A 25,982-nucleotide genomic window follows, 5' to 3' on the forward strand; every position below is an offset into this window, starting at 1 on the left:
CACCCTCTCGGCTGCCGTAGTTCGCCTCTTCGCTTGGGCGCCTCGTCGTCATGGCGGCCGTTCGGAAGCCGGTGCTGCTCGGGCTTCGCGATACTGCAGTGCACTGCTGCCCCACGGGGCTGGGCGCCTGGACCGCGAGCAAGCTCGGCGGCATTCCGGTGAGGTGGGGCGTCGGAGCCGGGGTTGGCGGGTGCTGGTGAGGGCTACGGGGTGAGGGAGTGGGCGAGGTCTCGGGTAAGAGTCAGGGTCTGAGTGCCTCCCGTGCCCTCAGGACGCCCTGCCCGCCGTGGCAGCGCCGAGGCCAGTGTGTGAACTTTGCAGGCAGCCGCTTGTCCTGGTCGTGCAGGTGTACTGCCCGCTGGAAGGCTCCCCTTTTCATCGGCTCCTGCACGTGTTCGCTTGCCCCCGCCCGGGGTGCGCTAGCGGCAGGGCGCGCAGGTAGGCGGGGGCGGGAGCGGGGGTGGGGGACCAGCCCCCGGCGCACCCGGAGGGGACTGGTCAGTCGGCTGGCAGTCGGCTATGGACCCTTCACCGCAGTTTTTCTTTACTATGAAGTTGGAAGGTGTTCCGCTCCCAGTGCCTGCAAACGCGAGAGAAAGAGACGCAGGACGCTCAGGTAAAGCGCTTGTGACTATCATATTATGATCTGCTGTAATTTGAGGGTATTTTCCAGAATTTCGTTTAAGACAAACTTTAAGCCATGTTCTTTGAAGTACTTTGGAATGGTTTCAGCTTTTTTTTATGTTTAGTTTTTATTACTTTTTCTTATTAGTCATCCATTTTATACCCATCAGTGTATACATGTCAATCCCAATCTCCCAGTTCATCACACCACCATTTGCTTTTTTTTTGAACCGTAAAATGGTACTTCCTTAACGTCTTGTTAGTTGTTTTAATTATGCACTGAAGGTATGGAAGCACATAGCTTACTGATTTTTCTGTTTGGGAAAAAGTATGGGTGTGTACATACATATCATTATATGTGTGTGTTTATAGTAAATATACTTACTGTGATAAGTATATGTGTATGTAACAAACATATTTAATACGACAAAACTCGAATTTATTAAATTAAAAAAATCTGGCAAGTTGGTAGCTGCAGAACAAAATTCAGCTTCCCTTTGCCTGTGAATGCTGCTTTATATATACACTGAATTCTTAATGTGTGCCAAGCACAGTACTAGCAGTACTGGGAATAAAAAGGTGGTGTCTGCCTATATTTGTCAGGGTTCAATTGCACATAATAGAAAAGCACTTTGACTTTTTAAAGCTGAGACAGACTTAAAATTAGGTTTTTACTAAGTTATTTGGATAGCCTGGAGGAGATGACTCCAGGAGTGACCTCCGGAACCACACCTCAGAACTGGCCTGTCAAGGAGCTGCTAACCTCTCTTGCAGTCAGGAAACTGAGATGTGTTCCGGTGAATGGAACCTGCCCTGTTCAGAACTGTTGACTCCAGAGCCTTGCTGTCTCCATCTACAGATCAGCTACCTTTTTTTTCATGGCTCTTCTTTCCACTTCACTCTGTCTCAAGTTTGTGTCTCCCTCTAGACACAGACAGACCCCCTGATCACACCTAGGACCCCAGGTGCTTAGGAGTCTGGGAAATGTAGTTCTTTCTTACCATGTGCAATACATGAAGCACAACTGAAAGAGATGTTGAAGAAACCACTGTACTGCATTTGCCATGGGGCCCCTGAAAAGGAAACACAATATTTGTCACCTCCAACATGCTTTTGAGTAAATGGGGTCCAGGAAGTTGAATCAGAGTGTGCCAGAGTGGAGGGCGGGGGGTGCTGGTGTTAAGGCTTCCTCAGGAAGGTGAAGGGATGGGTGGCTCAGGAAGCCAAGGGAGTAGGTGAGATCACCCAAGTGTGCTTGAACCACATTCACTGGATATTTTTCCAGAAACAGGAAAATGGCCTCACAGCTGAGGATTGGTGTGAAGGTGCAGATGACTGGGGAAGTGACAGGGAGGAGGCGCCTCCACCACAGGTTATCTCAGATTTTAGAAATGATTCCAGCCGTGCCAAAGACAGAGACTGGACTGCCCAGCTCCAAGACCTCCACCTGCAGGATACTGTCCCGGGTGCTGCTCTTCCTGTGCCTCCTGAGGAAGGGATGGCCTTGCCTTCCGTGCTGCCACAGTTCCTGCCCTACTACATCTGTGTTGTTGATGAGGATGACTACAGAGACTATGTCAGTCTAGATCATGCTCAGAGCCTTCTGAGGGAGTATCAACAGAGAGAGGGAATTGACATGGAACAGTTGCTTTCCCAAAGGTGAGAGTGTGCACTGCTGAGCGTGAGAGGTGATTTGATCAGGAAGCTGCCACAGTAGGTACCCTTTGGTTTTACCCTCGTATCTGGGGAAACTTTTTCAGGCAGCACTTGTGTGTGTAGGACCTTTCTGCTCCATGCCTCTCAGATGAGAAAGGGAGACAGACAAGGGGATCTTACCAGCCACCCTTGAGTTAGCTTGAAAACACTTTGTTCTGTTTATAGGGACCCTCAGGAAAGTGAACAAACGAGTTAGGGATACCACGTATTTACACAAGATGGGTTTACTAGCTCTTTAACTTTTCTGTTTTTAAATGTATAACAGAGACAGGTAAGTTAGAAAAATGCCATTTGTTTATTGACTCTTGCCTGTGGCTCAAGAACTGGCCTAGGACCTCAGAGACCCTCCCAGAGCCTCAATTCTCCCCTGTAAAATGGGGGTGATACTGATATCTGGGTGGTGTATCTCTTCACATGGTTTTTGGAGTTAAGTGTGAGAATAGGTCTTGAAAGGCTTTATAAACCAAAACCCTCTAAAGTTTGAAGTAAGAATAATCACTTTGCTATTATAATAGAATTACAGTAGGATATATGGGGAGTTGACCTGGTTCTTTACCAGAGCTGTATCATTTGTAAGCTTTTTCAGAATACTGTTGGAGTGTGTGAAGAAGTGTTGGTGTTTGAAAATAATCCATAATGGAGAAAAAAATGGAGAGAGTGAGTGGACATAATGACTTTTTAAATTGCAAATAATTATCCAGAGTTGAAAATGGCGAGGAAGCAGGGCTTGAGAGAAGGGTAGCGGGGGCGTTACTGCTGTTCAGTATAATTTTCAGTATATTTCTAAATACTGTAATTCTCTGGATATATACAGGCAAAAGTGTTTTTTGCTTCTCTTTTTAGTCTTTCTAGTGATGGTGATGAAAAATATGAGAAGACCATAATTAAAAGTGGAGATAAGATGTTTTACAAATTCATGAAGAGAATTGCTGCTTGTCAAGAGCAGATTTTGAGGTAAAGGCCCATTTTTTTAAATTGTTTTTCTTGATTGTAAAAGTAATGTATATAGGGCTTCCCTGGTGGCGCAGTGGTTGAGAGTCCGCCTGCTGATGCAGGGGACATGGGTTCGTGCCCCGGTACGGGATGGTCCCGCATGCCGAGGAGCGGCTGGGCCCATGAGCCATGGCCGCTGAGCCTGCGCCTCCGGAGCCTGTGCTCCGCAACGGGAGAGGCCACAACAGTGAGAGGCCCGCGTACCGAAAAAAAAAAAAAAAAAAGCAAAACCTACTTACATGTGTGCATCCAAATGCATAAAAAATAAGTGAACTTAATAAAAATCTTAGCTTCATGGTTTGAGGAATACTGTAGATTTTGGTTTTCTTGTTATACTTTCCTGTGTTTCCCAAACTAATATACATTATTTTTATTTATTTATTTTTGTGGTACGCGGGCCTCTCACTGTTGTGGCCTCTCCCGTTGCGGAGCACAGGCTCCAGACGTGCAGGCTCAGCGGCCATGGCTCACGCGCGCAGCCACTCCGCGGCACGTGGGATCTTCCCGGACCGGGGTACGAACCCGTGTCCTCTGCATCGGCAGGCGGACTCTCAACCACTGCGCCACCAGGGAAGCCCTAAAAGTATTTTCGATTAAGGTCTTACTGTATAGCGCAGGGAACTATATTCTGTATCCTGTGATAAACCATAATGGAAAATAATATGAAAAAGAATATATATATGTATAACTGAGTCACTATGCTGTACAGCAGCAGTTAAACACAACTTTGTAAATCAACTATACTTCGGTAAAATTAAAACACATAAAGTCTGTCTGATAATTCCATCATTTTGGCTGTGGGTCTCCTGGTATTCTTTCTTTATGGGTCAATTTTTTCTGCTGCTTTGAATATCTAGTGACTTAAAAAAATTGTTGACTGGAAATTGTATGTTGAAGAACAGTAGATACCGAAGTTAATATTTATTCCTCAGGGGTGTATGCCCCTTCCTCTGTAAGGCCAGTACTGTGGGGGGCTGAGTCTTTTGAATCTGCAGTTGAGCTGAGTCTGGGCTTTGTTGCAGTTTTAGTTAGATTCAGTTCAACATTAGCTTTAGTGCCTTCATCTAGACTTGGTAACCATTGATAAGAATTCAGATATCTTCCTCTGATATACAACCTTGCAGCTAGTTTTCTGGGCCTTTGGATTTTCTTTGTTCTCTGGTTTTGCTCCGGATACTCTCCAAGAAAGAAACAAAATTTGCAAAGCGTGGTCTTAGATGTTGGAATGTGACTTGTACGTGGCCCTGATTCACGGTTCTTTATTTCGTTGCTCTAGGTATTCTTGGAGTGGAGAACCACTTTTCTTGACCTGCCCTACATCAGAAGTCACTGAGCTCCCAGCCTGCAGTCACTGTGGAATCCGAAGGATATTTGAGTTTCAGCTTATGCCAGCGCTGGTCAGCATGCTCAGAAGTGCTAATTTAGGTAATAAGCCATTCATTTATTTGAGTTTGTGGGTTTCTAGCACTAATTTGGAATTATTTTTAAAATGAAAGACTATTGTTTCATTTTTGTTTCCTTATAAAATACAAGCATATTACATAAAATTTGGGAAATTAGAATTATTATTATTTTTTAAATATTTATTTTATTTATTAATTTTATTTTTTTTGGCTGCATTGCGTCTTAGTTGCGGCACGCGGGATCTTCGTTGAGGCGTGCGGGCTTCTCTCTAGTTTGGCATGCGGATTTTCTCTCTCTAGTTGTGGAACACGGGGTCCAGAGCATGTGGGCTCTGTAGTTTGCGGCACGTGGGCTCTCTTGTTGAGGTGCGCGAGCTCAGTAGTTGTGGCGTGCAGGCTTAGTTGCCCCACAGCGAAATTAGAACTATTTTAAGAAAACTTGTGTTGCTTCCATTTGGGGCTATTGTAAAGTTACTATCAACATTTGTGTACAAGTCTTTATATGGACATAGGCTTTTCGGTAAGTATCTAGGAGAAAAATGGTTGAATTATATGGTAAGTGTGTGTTTAACTTTTTAAGACGTTGCCAAACTGTTTTCCAAAGAGGTTGTGCCACTTATATCCCAACCAGCAATACATGAGAGTTGCACATCCTTGGCAACACTTGATATGGTCCGTCTTTTTCATTTTAGCCAGTCTCACAGGTGTGTAGTGATGTCACATGGTTTTAATTTGCATTTCTCTAACAACTAATGATTTTGAGCATCTTTTCATGTGTTTATTTACCACTATATGTTTTCTTTGGTGAAGTATCTGTTCTAATCATTTTCTCTTTTTAAAAATTGGATAGTTTGTCTTCTTATTACTGAATTTTGAGAGTTTTGTATCTATTCTGGTTACAAGTCCTTTAGTATATAATTTATAAATATTTTCTCCAAGTCTGTGGCTTGCCTTTTTTTATTTCTGTTTTTTTGGTATGGACTTTATTCTTCAGAAGCTTTCAATTTACAGAAAAATTAAGAAATAGTACATAGAGTTCCCATATACCTCACACCCAGTTTCCCCTTTATTAACATTTTACATTAATATGGTACTTTTGTTACAATTAATGAACCAGTATTAATACATTATGAACTAAAATCCATAGTTTATTTAGATTTCCTTAATTTTTACCTGGTATCCAAGAGCCTGTCCTGGATACCACAGTGCATTTAGTTGTTGTGTCTCTTGCCTGTGATGGATTTTCAGACTTCCTCATTTTTGAAGACCTTGACGATTTTGGGGAGTACTGGTCACTTACTTTGTAAGATGCCCCCTATATTGGAATTTGTCTGATTTTTTTCTTATAATCAGAATGAGATTATGGGTTATTGAGAGGAAAATCACAGGGGTAAAATGCCATTTTCTTCATGTCATACATGATATCAAGGGTGCATCTTTATACATTGACTGTTGATGTTAGCCTTGATCGCCTGGTGTTTCAGGTTTCTCCACTTGAAAACAATTCCTTTTTCTCCCCCTAGTCAGAATAAAATGACTTGTCTTTTTATTCTCTAAACAGTGTCCTTTCAAAAAACAGTTTTTAATTTTGAAGGACAATTGATTAATTTTTTCTTGTATGGATCATGTTTTTAATGTCTTGTCTAAGAAATAATTGCCTAGCCCAAGGGCACTAGTTTTTTCCTAGTTTTATGTTTTACATTTAGATTTATGTCCATTTTGAGTTAACTTTTATATATAGTGTGAGGTATGGATCAAGTTCATTCTTTTCCATGTGAATATCCAGTTGTTTCAGCACCATTTATTGATAAGGATATTCTTTCTCTGCTGAATTATCTTTTACCTTTGTTGAAAATTGGTTGTCCGTATATGTATTAATTTATTTGCATACTCTCTGTTCTGCATTCTGTTCCATTAATCTGTTTTTCTATTTTGACACCGCTGCCACACTGTCTCGACTACTGTAGCTTTGTAGGATTTGTAATCTGGTAGTGTCAATCTTGCAGCTTTATTCTTCCTTTTCAAAGATATTTTGACTCTTCCAAGTCCTTTGCATTTCTGTGTTTTTAAGAATCAGCTTGTCAGTTTCTTTAAAAAGTAAAAGGCATTCTGGGGTTTTGATTGGGATTGCATTGATTCTCTGGATCAGTGTGGGGAGAATTGATATCTTAATGTTGAGTCTTCCAACTCATGTACATAGTATGTCTTTCCATTTATTTACGTTCTCTATAATTTCTTGCAGCAGGGTCTTATACTTTTCAATGTATAGTCTTACACATCTTTTTTCAGTTTTGTCTCTAAATATTAACTGCTTTTTTATGTTATTGTAAATGGCATTTAAAAAATTTCAATTTCTGATGTTTGCTGCTAGTATATTTAAATATAATTGATTTTTTAAAAGATGTGTTGTAAAACATACATACTTAAAATTTACCATTTTGTGGTCATGAAGAATCTAGGGGCAAGATGGCAGTAAAGATGCAAACCTACTGGAGAATGGACTTGAGGACATGGGGAGGGGGAAGGCTAAGCTGGGACAAAGTGAGAGAGTGGCATGGACATATATACACTACCAAATGTAAAATCGATAGCTAGTGGGAAGCAGCCGCATAGCACAGAGAGATCAGCTCCGTGCTTTGTGACCACCTAGAGGGGTGGGATAGGAAGGGTGGGAGGGAGGGAGATGCAAGAGGGAAGAGATATGGGCATATATGTATATGTATACCTGATTCCCTTTGTTATAAAGCAGAAACTAACACACCATTGTAAAGCAATTATACTCCAATAAAGATGTTAAAAAAATTTACCATTTTAGCTATTTCTTTAAGTGTATAGTTTAGTGGCATTAAGTATATTCACAATGTTATGTAACCATCACCACTATCTATTTCCAAAACTTCTTTGTTATCCCAAACAGAAAATCTGTACCCATTAAGAATTAACTACTCGCCCACTCCCAGAAAGGAATTAACCACCCCCATTTTCTCTTCCCCTAGTTGATGGTAACCTCTATTCTATCTCTTTCTGTCTCTGTGAATTTATCTGTTCCAGATACCTCATATAAGTGGAATCATACAACATTTGTCCTTTTGTGTCTGGCGTATTTCCCTTAGCATAATGTTTTCAGGGTTTGTCCATGTTGTAGCATGTATCAAAATTACCTTCCTTTTTATAGTTCATTGTATGTATATACAAATTTTAAAAATTCTTTAACTTGATGAGGTTTCCATCCTTTAGCTGTTATGAGTAATGCTGCTGTGAACAGTGGTATACAAATATCTGTTTGACTCCCTGTTTTTAGTTCTTTTGGGTATATCCTAGGAATGGCATTGCTGGGTCATTTTTAGAGCTGTAAACACATACATTGAAAACAAAGAAAAATCTCAAATCAATGACCTAACTGTTTACCTTTTAAGCAACTTGAAAAAGAAGACCAACCAAGCAAAGCTCACAGAAGAAAGGAAGGAATAAAGGCTAGAGCAGAGATCTTAAAGGATAATATAAAAACAACAGAGACAAGTGTTCTAAACCAAATTTTTTGGTGTGGATTCTTTAGGATTTTCTACATATAAGATCAGATCATCTCTATTTACTAATATATATTTTATATATATACACACACACATAATAGTTTTTGCCAAATGTAATGATTTTACATGGGATGGTGGCTGATTACATTTGATCTTTATGACCATTGAGTATTCTTATGTGTATCTAAAGTACTTTTAGAACAGACATGAAAATATTCCATCTACTCATCGAATTCACAAAACATGTTTATTCATTGTACAATATTTTAAAAGGTTAGCGTGGTTTAATTTTAGAAGCAGAAATTCTGTCTCTTAAGATGATGAGTTGACCAAGGCACACGTTTGGCATAATCATATACAGTTGAGGAATAATGGCTTCTATCTCTTTGCACAACTGCCATAGTCACTCATGTATAGTATCTGCAATGAGGGCATTTTTATGTCAGCATTATCTTTTTCCGGTTTACCAGTAATTCCCTGAGGTACATCATATCCATTTCCTCTTTTATTTCAGCAATCAGTAAACCTTTCTTCTGTGGTTATGGAAGTGTTCTTAACGTGAACATACCTTGTCATGTGACGTATTTGTTTACCATGGCCTACTTCTCTTTTACAATCAGAAACAAGGAAAGTTGTTTGCTTTTTGTATTCCCTACTGCATTTCAGATCTAACCTGATTTCTTAGGACCTTTATATATTTCTTTTGAATTGCTTGAGGCACATAAGAAGAGATCACTTTTTATCTTTACCTACATCATTAGGTGTATGGACATTATAATAACATGTAATTTTTTTTTACTACACTGAAAATCATTTCAGGCTTTGATCTTGGAGTAGTTTTTCTAAGAGGTGACTTGTTCCTGGGACAAAATATAGCAACAACTAAAATCACTTGCAGGATTGTCTACTATTTTTGTTTCTTTAAATTTGTCAGTTTTGGGGGCTTCCCTGGTGGTCCAGTGGTTAAGACTCTGGTGCTTAAGGGCACGGGTTTGATCCCTCATTGGGGAAGTTCTGCAAGCTGTGGAGTGCAGCCAAAAAAAAAAAAAAATTTTGTCACTTTCTGGTAACTATCCTAGGAACTGGTGAGTTCTAGGTATTTTTCAAACAATTCTGATTAGAAAACATCAAGATGAAACACTGAATCTTTGTGGTCAGAAATTCTGTTATCATTATTCTAATATGAATATTTGAGTTGAAGATAATTTGATTTTGATCTGTTAGTGTGGAAATGTAAGTATGGAGACAAAGACAAAATAAAAACAAGCATTCTTGGGATTTCCCTGGTGGCGCAGTGGTTAAGAATCCACCTGCCAATGCAGGGGACACGGGTTCGAGCCCTGGTCCGGGAAGATCCCACATGCTGTGGAGTAACTAAGCCTGTGTGCCACAACTACTGAGCCTGCACTCTAGAGCCCACGTGCCACAACTACTGAAGCCTGCGTGCCCAGAGCCCATGCTCCGCAACAAGAAAAGCCACCTCAATGAGAAGCCCATGCACTGCAATGAAGAGTAGCCCCCTGTCAGATTTCCCTGGTGGTGCAGTGGTTAGTGGTTAAGAATCCGCCTGTCAACACAGAGGACACGGGTGCAGTCTGTGGTCTGGGAAGATCCCACATGCTGCGGAGTAACTAAGCCCATGCACCACAACTACTGAGCCTGCGTTCTGGTGCCCGTGAGCCACAACTACTGAGCCCGTGCACCACAACTACTGAGCCTGCACTCTAGAGCCTGTGTGCCACAACTACTGAAGCCCGCGCGCTTCAACTGCTGAAGCCCGTGTGCCTAGAGCCTGTGCTCTGCAACAAGAGAAGCCACCGCAATGAGAAACCCGCGCACTGCAATGAAGAGTAGCCCCCGCTTGCCGCAACTAGAGAAAGCCCACGTGTAGCGATGAAGACCCAATGCAGCCAAAAAAATTAAAAATAAAATTAAAAAAAAAGAAAAGAAAAAGAGTAGCCCCTACTCGCTGCAACTGGAGAAAGCCCACGCACAGCAACAAAGACCCAATGCAGCCAAAAATAAAATAATAAGTTAATTAATTAAATAAAAAGAAACTTAAAAAAACAAGTATTCTTGGGGAAAAGATCACATCATCTGCAAGAGAGATAATTTTATTTTTTTATTTTTAAAATATTTATTTATTTTGGCTGTGCTGGGTCTTAGCTGTAGCACACAGGATCTTTGTTGCGACATGCGGTATCTTTAGTTGCAGCATGCGGGCTTCTTAGTTGCGGCATGTGAACTCTTAGTTGTGGCATGCATGTGGGATCTAATTCCCCGACCAGGGATCGAACCCAGGCCTCCTGCATTGGGAGCACGGAGTCTTACCGACTGGACCACCTGGGAAGTCCCCAATAGAGATAATTTTACTTCCTTCTTTCTGATTTGTATGCCTTTTACTTTTCTTGTTCAGTCGCTCTATATAGAACTTCTGTATCGAATAGAAGTTACAAAAGTAAAAGTAGGCATCCTTTACTTGTTCCTGGTCTTAGGGGAATAACTTTTAGTTTTTCACCATTAGTATTAAGTTAGCTGTGAGTTTTTCATATGTATGGCCTTTTTCAGATTGAGGAATTTACCTTCTATTTCTAGTTTATTGAGTGATTTTTATCACTACAGAGTATTGAATTTTGTCAAATGCTTTTTTTCTGCATCAATTGAGATGATCATGGTAATTCTGTGGATTCTGTTAATGTGGTATATTATATTGATTTTGGTATGTTTAAACATCTTTCCATTCTTGGGATAAATCCCATTGGATCATAGCATATAAACTTTTTTATAAGCTCCTGGATTTGGTTTGCTAGTATTTTGTTGAGGATTTTTGCATCCGTATAAGGGACATTGGTTTGTACTTTTCTTTTAATATCTCTGTCTGGCTTTGGTATTAGGATAATACTAGCCTCAGAGAATGAGTAAGTAGTCCCTTCTATTCAATTTTTTGGGAGACTTAAAGAAGGATTGGCGTTTATTCTTCTTTAAATGTTTTGTAACATTTACTAGTTATATCCTCTAGTCCTTGGCTTTTCTGTATAAATTTATTTATTTTATTTATTTATCTTTGGCTGCGTTGGGTCTTTGTTGCTGTGCACGGGCTTTCTCTAGTTGCGGTGAGTGGGGACTACTCTTCATTGTGGTGCGTGGGCGTGGGATCTTCCTGGACCAGGGCTTGAACCCATGTCCCCTGCATTGGCAGGTGGATTCTTAACCACTGTGCTACCAGGGAAGCCCCTTGGCTTTTCTTTACTGGAAGGGTTTTGATTACTCATTCAGTTTCCTTGCTATAGGTCTATTCAAATTTTCTGTTTCTTCTTGAGTCAGTTTTGGTAGATTGCATGTTTTTAGGAGTTTATCATTTCTTTTAGGTTATTCAATTTGTTGGTATACAACTGTTCATATTATTCTCTTATAATCTTTTATTTCTATGAAATTTGTCTTAATGTTTCTACTTTTTTTTTTAAAGTAGTTATGTATTCAGTATTTTATTTATTTATTTTTGGCTGTGTTGGGTCTTCGTTTCTGTGCGAGGGCTTTCTTTAGTTGCGGCAAGCGGGGGCCACTCTTCATCACGGTGCTCAGGCCTCTCAGTATCGCAGCCTCTCTTGTTGTGGAGCACAGGCTCCAGACGCCCAGGCTCAGTAGTTGTGGCTCAAGGGCCTAGTTGCTCCACGGCATGTGGGATCTTCCCAGACCAGGGCTTGAACCCGTGTCCTGTGCGTTGGCAGGCAGACTCTCAACCACTGCGCCACCAGGGAAGCCCTAATTTTTTTTTATTTTTGGCTGTGTTGGGTCTTCGTTGCTGCACGCGGGCTTTCTCTAGTTGCAGCAAGTGGGGGCTACTCTTCGTTGCGGTGTGCGGGCTTCTCATTGCGGTGGCTTCTCTTGCAGAGCATGGGCTTCAGTGTTGTGGCACGTGGGCTCAGTAGTTGTGGCTTGAGGGCTCTAGAGTGCAGGCTCAGTAGTTGTGGCACATGGGCTTAGTTGCTCCACGGCATGTGGGATCTTCCCAGACCAGGGCTCAAACTCATGACCCTTGCATTGGCAGGTGGATTCTTAACCACTGCGCCACCAGGGAAGTCCCAATGTTTCTACTTTCATTTCTGGTTTTAGTAATTTGAGTCTTCTCTTTTTCTTAGTCATTCTAGCTAAAGATTTGTCAATTTTGTTGATCTTTACAAAGAACAAACTTTTGATTCTGTGGGTTTTTCTCTATTGTTTTTATATTCTCCATTTAAAAAAGAATTCTGCTCTAGCCTTTATTTTTTCCTTTCTTCTGCTGGCTTTGATAATGTGGTCTTTTTCTAGTTCCTTAAGGTATAGACCATTAAGGTCATTGACTTGAGATCTTTCTTTGTTTTTATTGTGTGTGCTTATATCTGAAAATTTCCTCTTAGCACTGCTTTCACTGCAGTTTGGTATGTTGTGCTTTCATTTTCATTTGTCTCAAGGTATTGTCTAATTTCCTTTGTGACTTCTTTTTTGACCTGTTGGTTGTTTAAAAATGTTCTGTTTATTTTTCACGTATTTGTGAATTTTCCAGTTTTTGTCCTGTTATTGATTTCTAGTTTCATTTCATTGTGATCATAAAGATACTTAGTATGAGGTAAGTCTTCTTCAATTAATTGAGACTTATGGTGTATCCTAGAGATGTTCTATGTACACTTGAAAAGAATGTGGTGTTAAGTGGTGTGTTCTTTATGTGTCTGTTAGTTCCAGTTGTCAAACTATTGCATTGTCAAACCTTCTGTTTCCTTATTGATCTTCTCTCTGGTTGTTTTATTTATTATTATAAGTGAGTTAGTTTTTTTTTTGTTTGTTTGTTTGTTTGTTTTTTGCCGTACGTGGGCCTCTCACTGTTGTGACCTCTCCCGTTGCGGAGCACAGGCTCTGGACGCGCAGGCTTAGTGGCCATGGTTCACGGACCCAGCCGCTCCGTGGCATATGGGATCCTCCCGGACCGGGGCACGAACCCGTGTCCCCTGCATCGGCAGACAAACGTTCAATCACTGCGCCACCAGGGAAGCCCATATAAGTGAGTTATTGATGTCAAGTATTATGGTAGCACTGTCTATTTCTCTCTTTAAATCTTTCAATTTTTGCTTCACATATTTAGGGTCTCTGCACATAGAAGCTTATATGTTTATAATTATTATATTTTCTTGCCCTATTGAACCTTTTATCAACACATTAATGTCCCTGTTTGTCTCTTGTAACCACTTTTTATTTGAAGTTTTGTCTAACAATAAGATAGCCAGGGTTTCCCTGGTGGCGCAGTGGTTGAGAGTCCGCCTGCCGATGCAGGGGACACGGGTTCATGCCCCAGTCCGGGAAGATCCCACATGCCGTGGAGCGGCTGGGCCTGTGAGCCATGGCCGCTGAGCCTGCACGTCCGGAACCTGTGCTCCGCAACGGGAGAGGCCACAACAGTGAGAGGCCCGCATACCGCAAAAAAAAAAAAAAAAAAAGAAAAGAGAAAGATAGCCAACCTAGCTCTCTTTTAGTTACTGTTTGCCTAGAATATCTTTTTCTATCCTTTTGCTTTCATCCTCTTTGTGTCCCTATTATCTAAAGAGAGTATTTCTAATAGTATATAGATTAGTGTTATTTTATTATTTTTTTATATCCCATCTGTCAATGCTTTTTTTTAAATAGGAGAGTTTAATCCATGTACATTTAATGTCATTACTGATAAAGGATTTACTTCAGCCATTTAGCTATTTTCTGTATGTCTTATAATATTTTTTTTCCTCAGTTCTTCCATTATTTCCTTTTTTTTGGTATTTAGGTGATTTTATTGTAGTATACCATTTAGATTCCCTTCTTTCATTGTCTGTATACAGTAAGTCTCCTACATACGAATGAGCTCCTTTCTGAGAGCGTGTTTGTAAGTCCAATTTGTTCGTAAGTCCAACAAAGTTAGTCTAGATACCCAACTAACACAATCTGCTATATAGTACTATACTGTAATAGGTTTGTAATACTTTTCACAAAAATAATACATAAAAAACAAACAAAAAATAAAGAAAACATTTAAAATCTTACAGTACAGTACCTTGAAAAGTACAGTAGTACAGTACAACAGCTGGTGTACAGGGGCTGGCATCGAGTGAACAGGCAAGAGGAGTTACTGACTAGAGGAAGGAGAGGAGGTGGGAGATAATAGAGCTGAAGGATCGTCAGCAATAGGAAATGGAGGGCAATCGGCAATTTCACTCATGCCTGATGTTGATGGAACACATGTTTGCATCTTTGAAAGTTCGCAACTTGAAGGTTCATAGGTAGGGGACTTACTGTATTTTCTAGTATTTTACTTAGTGATTACTTTGCAATTAACGTCTTAAAATTTTAGCAACCTAGTTTGAATAATACCAACTTTCTTTCAATAGTATACAAACACTTCTACTTCTATATACATCTATTCTTTTCCCTTTATATTGTTAACATCACAGATTATATCTTTATACCTTGTATGTCTCTTAACATAGATTCATAATTGCTATTTTATGCATTTGCTTGTTAAATTGTATAGGAGAAAGAAGTTACAAACTAAACCAGAAGTATAATAAAGCTGTCCTTTATGAAGTTCTTTATTTTTCCTGTTTTTGAGTTACTGTCTAGTATCCTTTAATTTCAACCTGGAGAACTCCTTTTAGCATTTCTTTTTTATATATATATAAATTTATTTATTTATTTGTTTGTTTTTATTTTTGGCTATGTTGGGTCTTTGTTGCTGCATGCAGGCTTTCTCTAGCTGCAGCGAGCAGGGGCTACCCTTCGTTGTGGTGTGCAGGCTTCTCATTGCGGTGGCTTCTCTTGTTGCGGAGCATGCACTCTCCGTGTGCAGGCTTCAGTAGTTGTGGCATGCGGGCTCAGTAGTTGTGGTTCATGGGCTCTAGAGCGTAGGCTCAGTAGTTGTGGCGCATGGGCTTAGTTGCTCCGCGGCATGTAAAATCTTCCCAGGCCAGGGATAGAACCCGTGTACCTTGCATTGGCAGGCGGATTCTTAACCACTGTGCCACCAGGGAAGCCCCTAGCATTTCTTACAGGGAAAATCTACTGTTATGAACTCCCTCAGCTTTAAAAAAAAAAAGAAAATCTGGTAATATCTTAATTCTCCTCCAATTTTGAAACATAGTTTTGACAGGTACATAATTCTTTATTTACAGTCTTTCAGGACGAAATGTGTCATCCTATTGCCTCCTGGCTTTCATGGTTTCTGAGAAATCAACTGTTAAATCTTATTGAGGCTATCTTGTATGCAGCTAGTTACTTCTGTCTTGCTGCTTTCAAAGTTACCCTTTTGTCTTTGAGTTTTAACAGTTTGTCAATTTAACATTTGACTACCGTGTGTCTGGTGTGGATCTCTGAGTTTTTACTGCTTGAAGTTTGTTGAGCTTCTTGGATATGGTGTTGGAGCTAGTTGCTGAATGAAAGAAGGAAAATCTCTAAATGTCTTAATCGAGCTCTTACTAGATAATGAAGTATTTCACTAGACTCCAGAGTTCCAAAATAGATAGTTTCAGATAGTTCTTCCAGCTCAGTAGCTGCCTTAGTGCAAGGTCAGATTCCTAGAGCTTCCTACTCTGCCATGTTCCTTGACATTATTTCCACAATTGATTTTTGTATGCTGATCTTGTGCCCTGCAACTGTTCTGTTGATTATTTTGTTGATTACATCAGGTTTTGAACATAGACAATCATGTCGTTTGGGGATGAAGACAGTTACTTCTTCCTTTCCTTAGCAGACTGTCTTTTTTTTCTTTCCTTTTCTTCTTCTTTTTTTTTTTTTTTTTTTTGCCTACTGCACTGACTAGAACCTCAATACAGTGTTGAATGTAAATATGAGAGCAGACATCCTTGTCATATTTCTGATCATAGGAGTAAAGCAGTCAGTCTTTAATCGTTAGGTAACTTAGTAACTTGTTAACTGTAGGTTTTTTGTAAATGCTCTCATCAGGTTGAAGAAGTGCCTGTCTAATCCTATTTTTTTTGCATTCTTTTTTTTTTCTTAACAAATTTATTTAATTATTTATTTTTGGCCACGTTGGGTCTTTGTTGCTGTGTGTGGACTTTCTCTAGTTGCGGTGAGCAGGGGCTACTCTTCGTTGCGGTGTGCGGGCTTCTCGTTGTGGTGGCTTCTTTTGTTGTGGAGCATGGGCTCTAGGCGTACAGGCCTCGGTAGCTGTGGCATGTGGGCTCAGAAGTTATGGCTTACGGGCTCTAGAGCGCAGGCTCAGTAGTTGTGGCTCATGGGCTTAGTTGCTCCGTGGCATGTGGGGTTTTCCCAGAGTAGGGCTTGAACCCGTGAGCCCTGCATTGGCAGGCAGATTCTTAACCACTGCGCCATCAGGGAAGTCCCTTTGAGTTCTTTTTAATAGCTGTGTATACAGGTATTATTTAAGTCGTGTTTAGCAAATTGTTGCATGGTAGGTATCTACCAGTTTCTGTTGCCATCAGCCACATAGGAGGTTGTTGATGTCCCAGCATCTTTTGCAGCATCTGGTACAAAATTTTGGAAAAGTTTTGCAAATATTATTGTTAAAAACGTCATAACCTAGCAGTTCCACCCAAAAGAATTGAAAACATACGTACACCAAAACCTGTACACAAATGCTCGTATCAGCATTATTCGAAATACCCAAAAAGTGGAAGTAACTGAAATGTTCATCAACAAATCAGTATACAAACAAAATGTGGTATCTCCAGTGAGTATTATTCTGCCATGAAAAGAAAGGAAGTACTACATGATAAACGTGCAGCAAATACTTGTGCCTTGAAAACATCATGCTAAGTGAAAGAAGCCAGACACAGAAGGCTACAAATTATACGATTCCTTTTACATGAAATGTCCATAACAGGCAAATCCATTGAAAGAGAAGATTAGTGGTTGCTTGTACCTGGAGGCAGGAGAGAATGGGGAGTGACTGCTAACGGGTATGGGCCTGGGGTGTCTTTTTGGGGTGATGAAAATGTTCTGGAATCTGATAGTGGAGATGTTTGTATAACTATGTGAATGTGCTAAAAACCAATGAACTGTAGCTTTAGAATGGTAAATTTTATGGCATGGGAATCATATTTTAATTAAGAAAAACACCGTGTAAGCAGCTGCACAAACTCATAATGCCTTTGGTGATCCTTATAAGGATGACAGGAACAACAATTATGATAGCAAAGTGACAATTATAACAATTAGGTTTAATGGAGGAAAAACAATTTTTAAAAAATATTTATTTTTTGGCTGTGTCGGGTGTTAGTTGCGGCACTCGGAATCTTTGTCGTGGTGCATGGGCTTCCCTCTTGTGGCACGTGGGCTCAGTAGTTGTGGTGCACGGGCTTAGTTGCCCTGCAGCATGTGGGATCTTAGTTCCCTGACCAGGGATCGAACTGGCATCCCCTGCATTGGAAGGTGGTTTCTTAACCACTGGACCATCAGGGAAGTCCCAATGGAGGTAATTAAGCCAACTTAAATAATGAACATTCATTCTTTAGGAAAAAACGTTAGTTTTATTTATTTATTTATTTATTTCTGTGGTACGCGGGCCTCTCACCGTTGTGGCCTCTCCCGCTGCGGAGCACAGGCTCCGGACGCGCAGGCCCAGCGGCCATGGCTCACGCGCCCAGCCGCTCTGCGGCATGTGGGATCTTCCCGGACCGGGGCACGAACCCATGTCCCCTGCGTCGGCAGGCGGACTCTCAACCACTGCGCCACCAGGGAAGCCCCCTTTGTCCATTTTTTAATCAGCATATTTATTTTTTGTTGTTGAGTTGTAGGAGCTGCTTTATGATATTCTAGATGTTACCTCCTTATCAGATATGATTTGCAAATATTTTCTCCCATTCCACTGATTGTGTCCTTTGATGCACATAAGTTTTTAATTTTGATATAGTCCAGTTTGTCTGTTTTTTCTTTTGTTTCCTGTGTTTTGCTGTCACATCCAGGAAATCCTTACCATGTACTTCGTTTTAATTTATTATTTATTTATTTATTTATGTAATGGCTGCGTTGGGTCTTTGTTGCTGTGTGCGGGCTTTTTCTAGTTGTGGCGAGCCGGGGCTACTCTTCGTTGTGGTGCCCGGGCTTCTCGTTGCGGTGGCTTCTCTTGTTGCGGAGCACGGGCTCTAGGCACGTGGGCTTCAGTAGTCGTGGCTCGCGGGCTCCAGAGCTTAGGCTCAGTAGTTGTGGTGCACGGGCTTAGTTGCTCTGTGGCCTGTGGAATCTTCCCAGAGCAGGGCTTGAACCCGTGTCCCCTGCATTGGCAGGCAGATTCTTAACCACTGCGCCACCAGGGAAGTTCCTAGGTAATGGGTTCTTTATTCAAGAGGCCCTAGTTTCTATAAGATCCTCTGAAATTAAGAGAATTATATTCATTCAGTATTTCAATTTTGAATAGTATGCATTATCTTTACTATAACAGATAAGGAAATGTATACCCTACTCCATCTCCAAATATTTGAGTATCATTTTTGCTTTATCAAGGTTTTTAAGTCTGTATTCTATAGCCATAATTCTCATAGCTGTTTAGCCTATGAATTCTTTATTTTGACTGTTCTCTCCTAGCTGGAATCTATCAAGTAATAGCCTCAAAGAGGGCTCGTAGGTGTTGTTCTTACTTTAGAATGTGTGTGCTGGTCTGCCTTTATATTTGAACGACAGCTTATGTATAAAGTTCTTAAGCCCCACTTTCTTTCTTCAAACTTTGTAATTGCCCATGCTGTCAACAGTGAGAGCCCCGCCAGTCCTTTTATCTGGTACCTCCTGTCATCTCCCGTGGCTGCGTCTCACCGGGAAGTATGTTTTGGCATTGAATGTTGCTTTGTAGAAGTCTGAGGGTGGACTGATTTCCACCCCGCCCCACCGCCGCCACCTTTGTAACTAACTTTATGCTAGGATGCCTGTAGAATTTTATTTATTTATGAAGTCCAGGCACTGAACTAACATATGTCTTGCCGTCCCATTGTTCTATAATCCTTTTATTGTGGGACAGGATAGGTCTTCTGACCTATATATTTAGTTTTTCTTCCTTTTTATTTCTGAGTATCTTTTCTGTTGAATTTGTAGCTTTTCTATGGAAGCAACACCAGTTGCTTTGGTCACCTTTCTCCTCTCAAATGCATGCTTTTCCCTTTCCCTCTACATTCATTGAGATTCTCTCAAGCCTTTTTTTCTACCTGTAATTAAGTTTCACCTGTCTTTTCTGTTTCTTGTGGTTTCTGATGTTTTTCATTGGATGTGTAATGGGACTGTTTTGATCTCCATATACCGTGTCTTTCTCCTCCCCCTCCCTCATCCCCCAAATGTGGCAGGTCTCTGGGCTCATGTATAATACTCAGCTACTTGGTATTTTATTCTCTCTAATTCTTTACACCTCCTTCTTTCATCTCCTGGTGGTTACTAGTACTGAGTTTCAGCCTTCTAATGCCCTCTGAAAACTGCCTGTTGCTCATTCTAGTTGGGAATTATCTCAAATTCACCACGTTATTTTTTCAAAATCAGCTCTATTTTGGCCTTTCTTTGTACTGTCTTTGATTTTCTTTCTATTATTGCTGTCTACATTTTTAAAAAGTATTTTTCTTTTGCTGCTGCAAACCAGTTGCCCAACTGCTCCTTTTCACTCCTGATTTCCTATTCTGATTTCAACAGGAGTTCTTGTTGCTCATGTTCTCTTGATGACATTCTTCGTGGCTCCATCCATCAATAAACTTCTATAAATTCTTACGATTTATTTTTTACTTTTTGCCTGTATCCTTTCTTGGAGGTAGTGTTCTGTCAGTGTGACATATTTTAAAATGATCTTCAATGTCAGATAGTCTAGACATTTGCAATGAAGACTAATTGAGATTTTTTGTTTATTTTCAAAGTATATTTTACTGGGACTTCCCTGGTGGTCTAGTGGCTGGGACGCTGTGCTCCCAATGCAGGGGGCCTGGGTTCGGTCCCTGGTCAGGGAAGTAGATCCCACATGCCACATCTAAGAGTTCGCATGCCACAACTAAAGAACTCACATGCCGCAACTAAGACCCGATGCAGCCAAATAAATAAATAAACATTTTTTTTAAAAAAGTATATTTTACTGAGAAATCTGTGGGTTTTTTTGCAATAAGCAGTCACTTTTTGTAGGAATACTGCAACTGTATTGTGACTGAAAACTAGTGAGCACTGTTTTTGCTTTAAGTAATTATTTTTTCAGTGTGTAGGTAGAATCACTCCCTGTGGCAACGCCAGTTATCCTCATATTGAGCCATCTTTTTCCTTCCTTTGTATTTTCTTCTAATTGCTTAACAGTTAACACTTAGGATGTGCCAGGCTCTGTTCTAAGTATCTTACATGTATTGGCTTGTTTACTCCTCCTTACAGCAACCTTGTCATCATGATAAATATAGTCATTATAACATAGAGATGAAATCACTTGCTCAGGGTGGTCGAGCTGGGGTTTAAACTCCAGCAATCTTGTTCCAGAGTCTGGGCTCTATCCACTAAGCAAACTTCGAAATTTTTTTTTTTTTGATGGGTATACTATTTTATTAACATTTAAATTTCACCAAGAGTTCAAGTATATGCTAGCCATTTGTTCAGATTTTTGAAATAAAGACAAAATGGGCAAACGGCTTTGAGGGTGCGATGTATTTAACACTGCCCAATATATTCACCAACTAGACAATCGAAGGGGTGGTATGACTATACACTTAGGAGCACCAAGTACAGGAACAAGCCCTGGAATTGGAAGAAAAACCTGCCATTCAGGACTGAACAGAGGTCTTTGGTTGCTGACAGAATCTCCCCTTGACTTCAGACATGAGACAAACTGAGGGAGTCTGTCAGTATACAAAAACCACTGCCTTTAGTAACAGGATGGACTTGCCAGAACCAATTCAGATTGTGGGGACCAGTCTGAAGTGAGCAGGGTTGGCTGGAGGCTGGAAATGTTGCAACTGAAGGCCAGCATCGGCAGATGACAGCAGCCGTGTTCTAAAAATCGCTGATTTCTACACAAGTTCCTAAGATGCTTTCCCCAAACAGGGCAAACTTTGAATATTGAGTGTATCTCATAAGTTTTCTGTTTGCTGGAATCCTGAATATGTTGTATTTTTTAGGTCTTTCTGTGGAATTCGGAACCATTCTAATATACACATGTGAGAAGAGTTGCTGGCCTCAAAATCATCAGACTCCCGTGGAAGAATTTTGTATTATCCAAGAGGACCCAGATGAATTATTATTTAAGTAGTGCGTTTCCTTTTGTGTTTTTTTGTTTGTTTGTTTTCATTTTTGGCTGCGTTAGGTCTTTGTTGCTGCACGTGGGCTTTCTCTAGTTGCAGAGAGAGGGGGCTACTCTTCATTGCAGTGCGCGGGCTTCTCATTGCGGTGGCTTCTCTTGTTGCGGAGTACAGGCTCTAGAGCACAGGCTCAGTAGTTGTGGCCCATGGGCTTAGTTGCTCTGTGGCATGTGGGATCTTCCTGGACCAGGGCGTATTCTTAACTTCTGTGCCACCTGGGAAACCCTTTCCTTTGTTTATATAAATTAAAGCAAATTTTAATGTTTAAATTGTGTTTTTACCTCATTTTGACTCACAATTTATTAGCTCTTGTTTCTTTTTGCTTTTTCGCACCCCTGATGGGTCTGGAGCCAGGACTAGAACCTCCCAGCTGTGGACTGGTTAACCCTTCCAGGGTCAGTGGCCTGTGTCCACAGTGGCAGCTCAGAATGTGGCTCTTCTGTAGCCCAGAGGGCAGGTGATCCTATGTAAGCAGACCGGTGGGTTCTAGGAGGGAGAGCAGCTGGAGAGCCATGAGCGCAGCCAGCCACGTACTACCCCTGCAGCCTTGGCACTTTTGCTGTCCCTGGGTGCTGACAGAGCAAACTACTGGAACTGCTCCAGCTGCTTGAGGCTCCTGCCCTGTGACATGAGCTGTTTATACCTGCCTGGTGTTCCCCCACCCCAGGCTCTCCGCCCTCACCTCCTGCCCCTAAAGCATCACAGGAAGGGGGCCCTTTCTCTCTTCTGGACATTGTCCTTCCATCCAGCTGTCTACCTCTCCAATCTCCCCTTTCTCCATTTAGTTTTTATGTTATCAGCTGCTTCCATTCTGCTACCCCTTGACAGCAGCATGAAAACACCTCCACCAGCTGTGTACAGACCTGCTGTTTGCCTGCATAGATGAGGAAACTGGGTATTAACATAAACAATTTGGTTGATGTATGTTAATAAACATAAACTTTGGTAAATAACACATTAGGCCCATATTATCATGAGATGTGGTTCTCCTGGGCAGTGTGTGACTGGTGAGAACCCTACCTGATGCTGCCCTGCCCTCTCCCCCTTTCCTGGGAGGGTGGGAGGCACCTGGGGGAAAGTGGCTGGCTGTGTAGAAGAAAGCGAAGGTGTTGGTCAGTGATATTTCAGGATCCCTGGGTTTGCAGGGCTGCGGCTGAGTGTGGACCTGCAGAGAGAGGTTTTGACTCCTCCTCTGTCATGCTGGAGAAGTGACCACCGGTTCCCCTGTGGCACTTCTGTTGTGGGTGCAGAATCCCTCAGACTGTCAGACCACTCACTCCAACTGGAGCAGAAAACATACTGCTTATATTTGCAGGTATATCACTTTGGATTTATTTAAATGGCCAGAGAGTACCCTCTTTTGATGAGAGGATGGGGTAGAATTGTTGCTTTAAACTGTTGATACAGACATTTGCAGACATCTGAGCTAGGTGTAATGTGGCTGACTTTTAGGTGGAGACAACTTGTGCTTCCAACCAAACATGTTCTTGAATCTAGTTATACATGTTTGTATGAGGTCTTACCAAAATAGAGTACAGATTAGCAGGGGCGTTTCCCATGATCCCATAGAAATAATGTTTGTGACATATTGTTAAGGAAGCAAGATATGAGAAAACAAGTCTAGTGTGAACCCACTTAAATGTAAAACTCTTCATAGTGCTGTGCAAAAGATCTAGATCTGGAAATATAAACACCAGCAAGGCCCTGAGGAGTAGGATTAGGTGTGCAATTTTGTGAGTGGTGCTTTTCAGTTTTTACTTCCTGCACTGGCATCCTATTTGAATTTGTTAAGGTGGGCAAGCATTTTATACTTTATACACACTGTTAAAAGATAAACTGAGGCATAAGAATTTATTTGAGCAAAAATCAATTGGAACCAGGCAGCACCCAATCTAGCAGAAAGGAAGGAGCTTCAAGGAGCTAAACAAAATGACTTTTACAGGCAGAAAGGGACAGGAACAAGAAAGTTTTATCAGCAAAATAGGGGGTTGGTTATTGCCAACTTACTTTCCTTTAGGGGACGGCAGGGGTCTTTCAGGTAGATTACCTAACCAGTGCTGATCCGGTGATTCCTGATTGATGGTTTAAGATTCCATTTCTGGGAGAGCCGAAACTGTAATTAAGTCTCAGTTTGGTGACATGGGGCTTAGCATAAGCGACTCCATTCTGAGCTTGTATCTTGTTTTTAACAACACACCAACCCACGAAGAATAGCAAAGCCTCAGGGTTAGGTGTCCAGCCCAGGCAAAGGAAAGAGGAGGGAGGCAGGAAAGAAGCAAAGGAAGGTGGCTCTATCCACTGTGTGTCTAGTGGGAGAAGGAAGGTCAGCATTTTGTTGAAGACCTCTGTTAGCTTTAGCTGCCACAGGGGGCCTTTATGAGAGCCAGTAGTAGGGAAGGAACATCAGCAGCTTACTATGCAAGGGTGCCTCCCACCCCAACCATGGTTGGGTGCCCTGGCCCTTCGTTCGTCTCATGGATCAGGGCAACAGACTGAGTACCCCTCACAGATCAGGCTTGGTGTGTGGTTCGTGAACCAAGCAACTGATGAGGAAGACCACAGAAGTCAAAAGCATTTTCCTCTGTTTTCCACTGTCAATCAACAAAACGAAGAAAGAAGATAAGAAAAGAGTATATTTGGCGTCATAAGAATTGCAATTCGGAAGACACAGATTTGATTAAAAGGGAAGGAGTGTTCCGGGGAAGAGAAAAAGTCAGGGGCTTAGAAAGGCAAAAGCCACGAGACTGTACTCTGACACAAGAAAAGAAATACTCGTCCTTAGGGATGGCGGTCACGAGTTGTTTTAGGTTAAGGATCTGATAAATAGATAGGCTGTCATGAGTTATATTAGGGTAAGGGTAAGTATCAAGTTTCTGGCAGATGTTCTGGATGCCTTCTTTAGGACAGTAAGTGGTCAAAACGTCAGATTTCATCCAGGCTGAGCCATGCATAAATTACTTTGTCAGTGGCCTTCCAGCTCCATTTTGGAGAGCTCTCTTAGCAATACTCTATTTTGATTTTCCTTTCACACCATCTTTTCCTTTTTTCTTCTAATAATTTTTTCTGATTTTAAAATTCACATTTTCTTTGAGGAGAATGAGCATCTGGGAAATACAGTAAAGTTTAGAGGAGAAATAAAAATTATCCATAATTTCATCACACACAGATACACAAAAATATTAACCATGGTTATTTTCTTCCTGTTTAAAAAAAGTTTTTTTTAACAAAATTTAATCATATGTGTGGTTTTGTATCTTTGTGTTTTCTTTTTCTTTTTTTTTTTGCCTGCCGGGCTCTTCATTGTGGCTCGTGGGCTCCAGAGTGCATGTGCTCAGTAGTTGCAGGTGCTGGCTTAGTTTCCCCGTGGCATGTGGGATCTTAGTTCCCTGATCAGTGATGGAACTCGCGTCCCCTGCATTTGCAGGCAGATTCTTAACCACTGGACCACCAGGGAAGTCCTTGTATCTTTTTCATTCAATATTATGAGTGTTTCCACCATCAATATTTTCCCAGGACGTACTTTGTAACTGAAACTGAGTCCCTTGGAAATCGAGTTCCTTTACTGAGTTTATGATAAATCTCTCTCCAAAACTTTATTCCCTTTCTTATCCCCTCTGATCTCAATCCTGTGCTAACTGAACACTAATCACCCAGAGTCAGATGGCTAAAATTGCTGTTGTTGATAACATCGTTAATGTACTAACCTTGCTATTATAGATGTCATCATTAAGGTATAAACTCATGTTGTTTCTCCAGAGGAAGATGAGCTAACAGACTCCTGAACCATGGACCACGTGGCCAGAAAACTGTAAACCAGAGACAGACATCCTAACTCCCAATTAAGAAATGTCACAGAAATGTCACAAGATGATGATTAATCCCAGCCTCTTTGTTCTTCCCCTTGTGGACTTAAAAAATTATTCACAACCTAAAAGTTGAGAGTTATGTTTTATTTGGCGAGAATTTTTAGGTCTTCAAGCCCGGGAGGCAGCATCTCAAGTAACCCTGAGAAAACTGCTCTGAGGAGGTGGTGGGGTGGGGAGAGACAGGTTATATAGAAGTTTTGCAACACAGGGCAGGTAGTTGGAACATCAAAGGATTATTCTAAATTAAAGAAAACCAGATACCCCAAATTAAGGAATTTAGTGCTTTTCTATGTATGGGAAGATGCCAAGAGTCTGGGCTCACTGAAATCATTCCTTTGATATGCACCTCAGTTATCTGGGGCCAGTATCCTGTGTTTTCACATCCTCAGTTCCCTCAGGGCTTACGGTAGGGAGTGGCTGTAGTCTGATGGCTGCTGGATGGCAGGTATTCTTTCCTTCCTGAGTTTCCTTGGGGCTCACCAGCTCACGGATGGAGGGCTGCAATTGCTGATGACTGACATCCTTTGTTTACTGATGTGGCAGGAAATATTCCATTCCTCACCCTTAAAAAAAACC

General features: G+C 41.2%; 1 protein-coding gene across 3 annotated transcripts; it reads left to right on the plus strand.

The window, feature by feature from the left end:
• PDCD2L (programmed cell death 2 like) lies at window positions 1-25,477 on the plus strand. Of its 3 annotated transcripts, XM_033846027.2 has the most exons (8): window positions 2-158; window positions 272-438; window positions 556-616; window positions 1,910-2,283; window positions 3,184-3,294; window positions 4,610-4,758; window positions 21,361-21,490; window positions 25,297-25,477. In XM_033846027.2, coding segments are annotated over exons 1-8 (1,101 nt in total). In that variant the 5' UTR covers window positions 2-50; the 3' UTR covers window positions 25,298-25,477. The 3 variants fall into 3 exon arrangements, with proteins under 3 accessions (XP_073651873.1, XP_033701918.1, XP_004310727.2); XM_073795772.1 differs by lacking the exons at window positions 21,361-21,490; window positions 25,297-25,477 and adding an exon at window positions 7,189-7,400 and having other exon boundaries at window positions 1-158; XM_004310679.4 differs by lacking the exon at window positions 25,297-25,477 and having other exon boundaries at window positions 21,361-21,809.
• The last annotated feature ends 505 nt before the right edge of the window (window positions 25,478-25,982 follow it).

Source organism: Tursiops truncatus, chromosome 19 (genome assembly GCF_011762595.2).
Source record: "Tursiops truncatus isolate mTurTru1 chromosome 19, mTurTru1.mat.Y, whole genome shotgun sequence".
Classification (NCBI taxonomy): Eukaryota; Metazoa; Chordata; class Mammalia; order Artiodactyla; family Delphinidae; genus Tursiops; species Tursiops truncatus.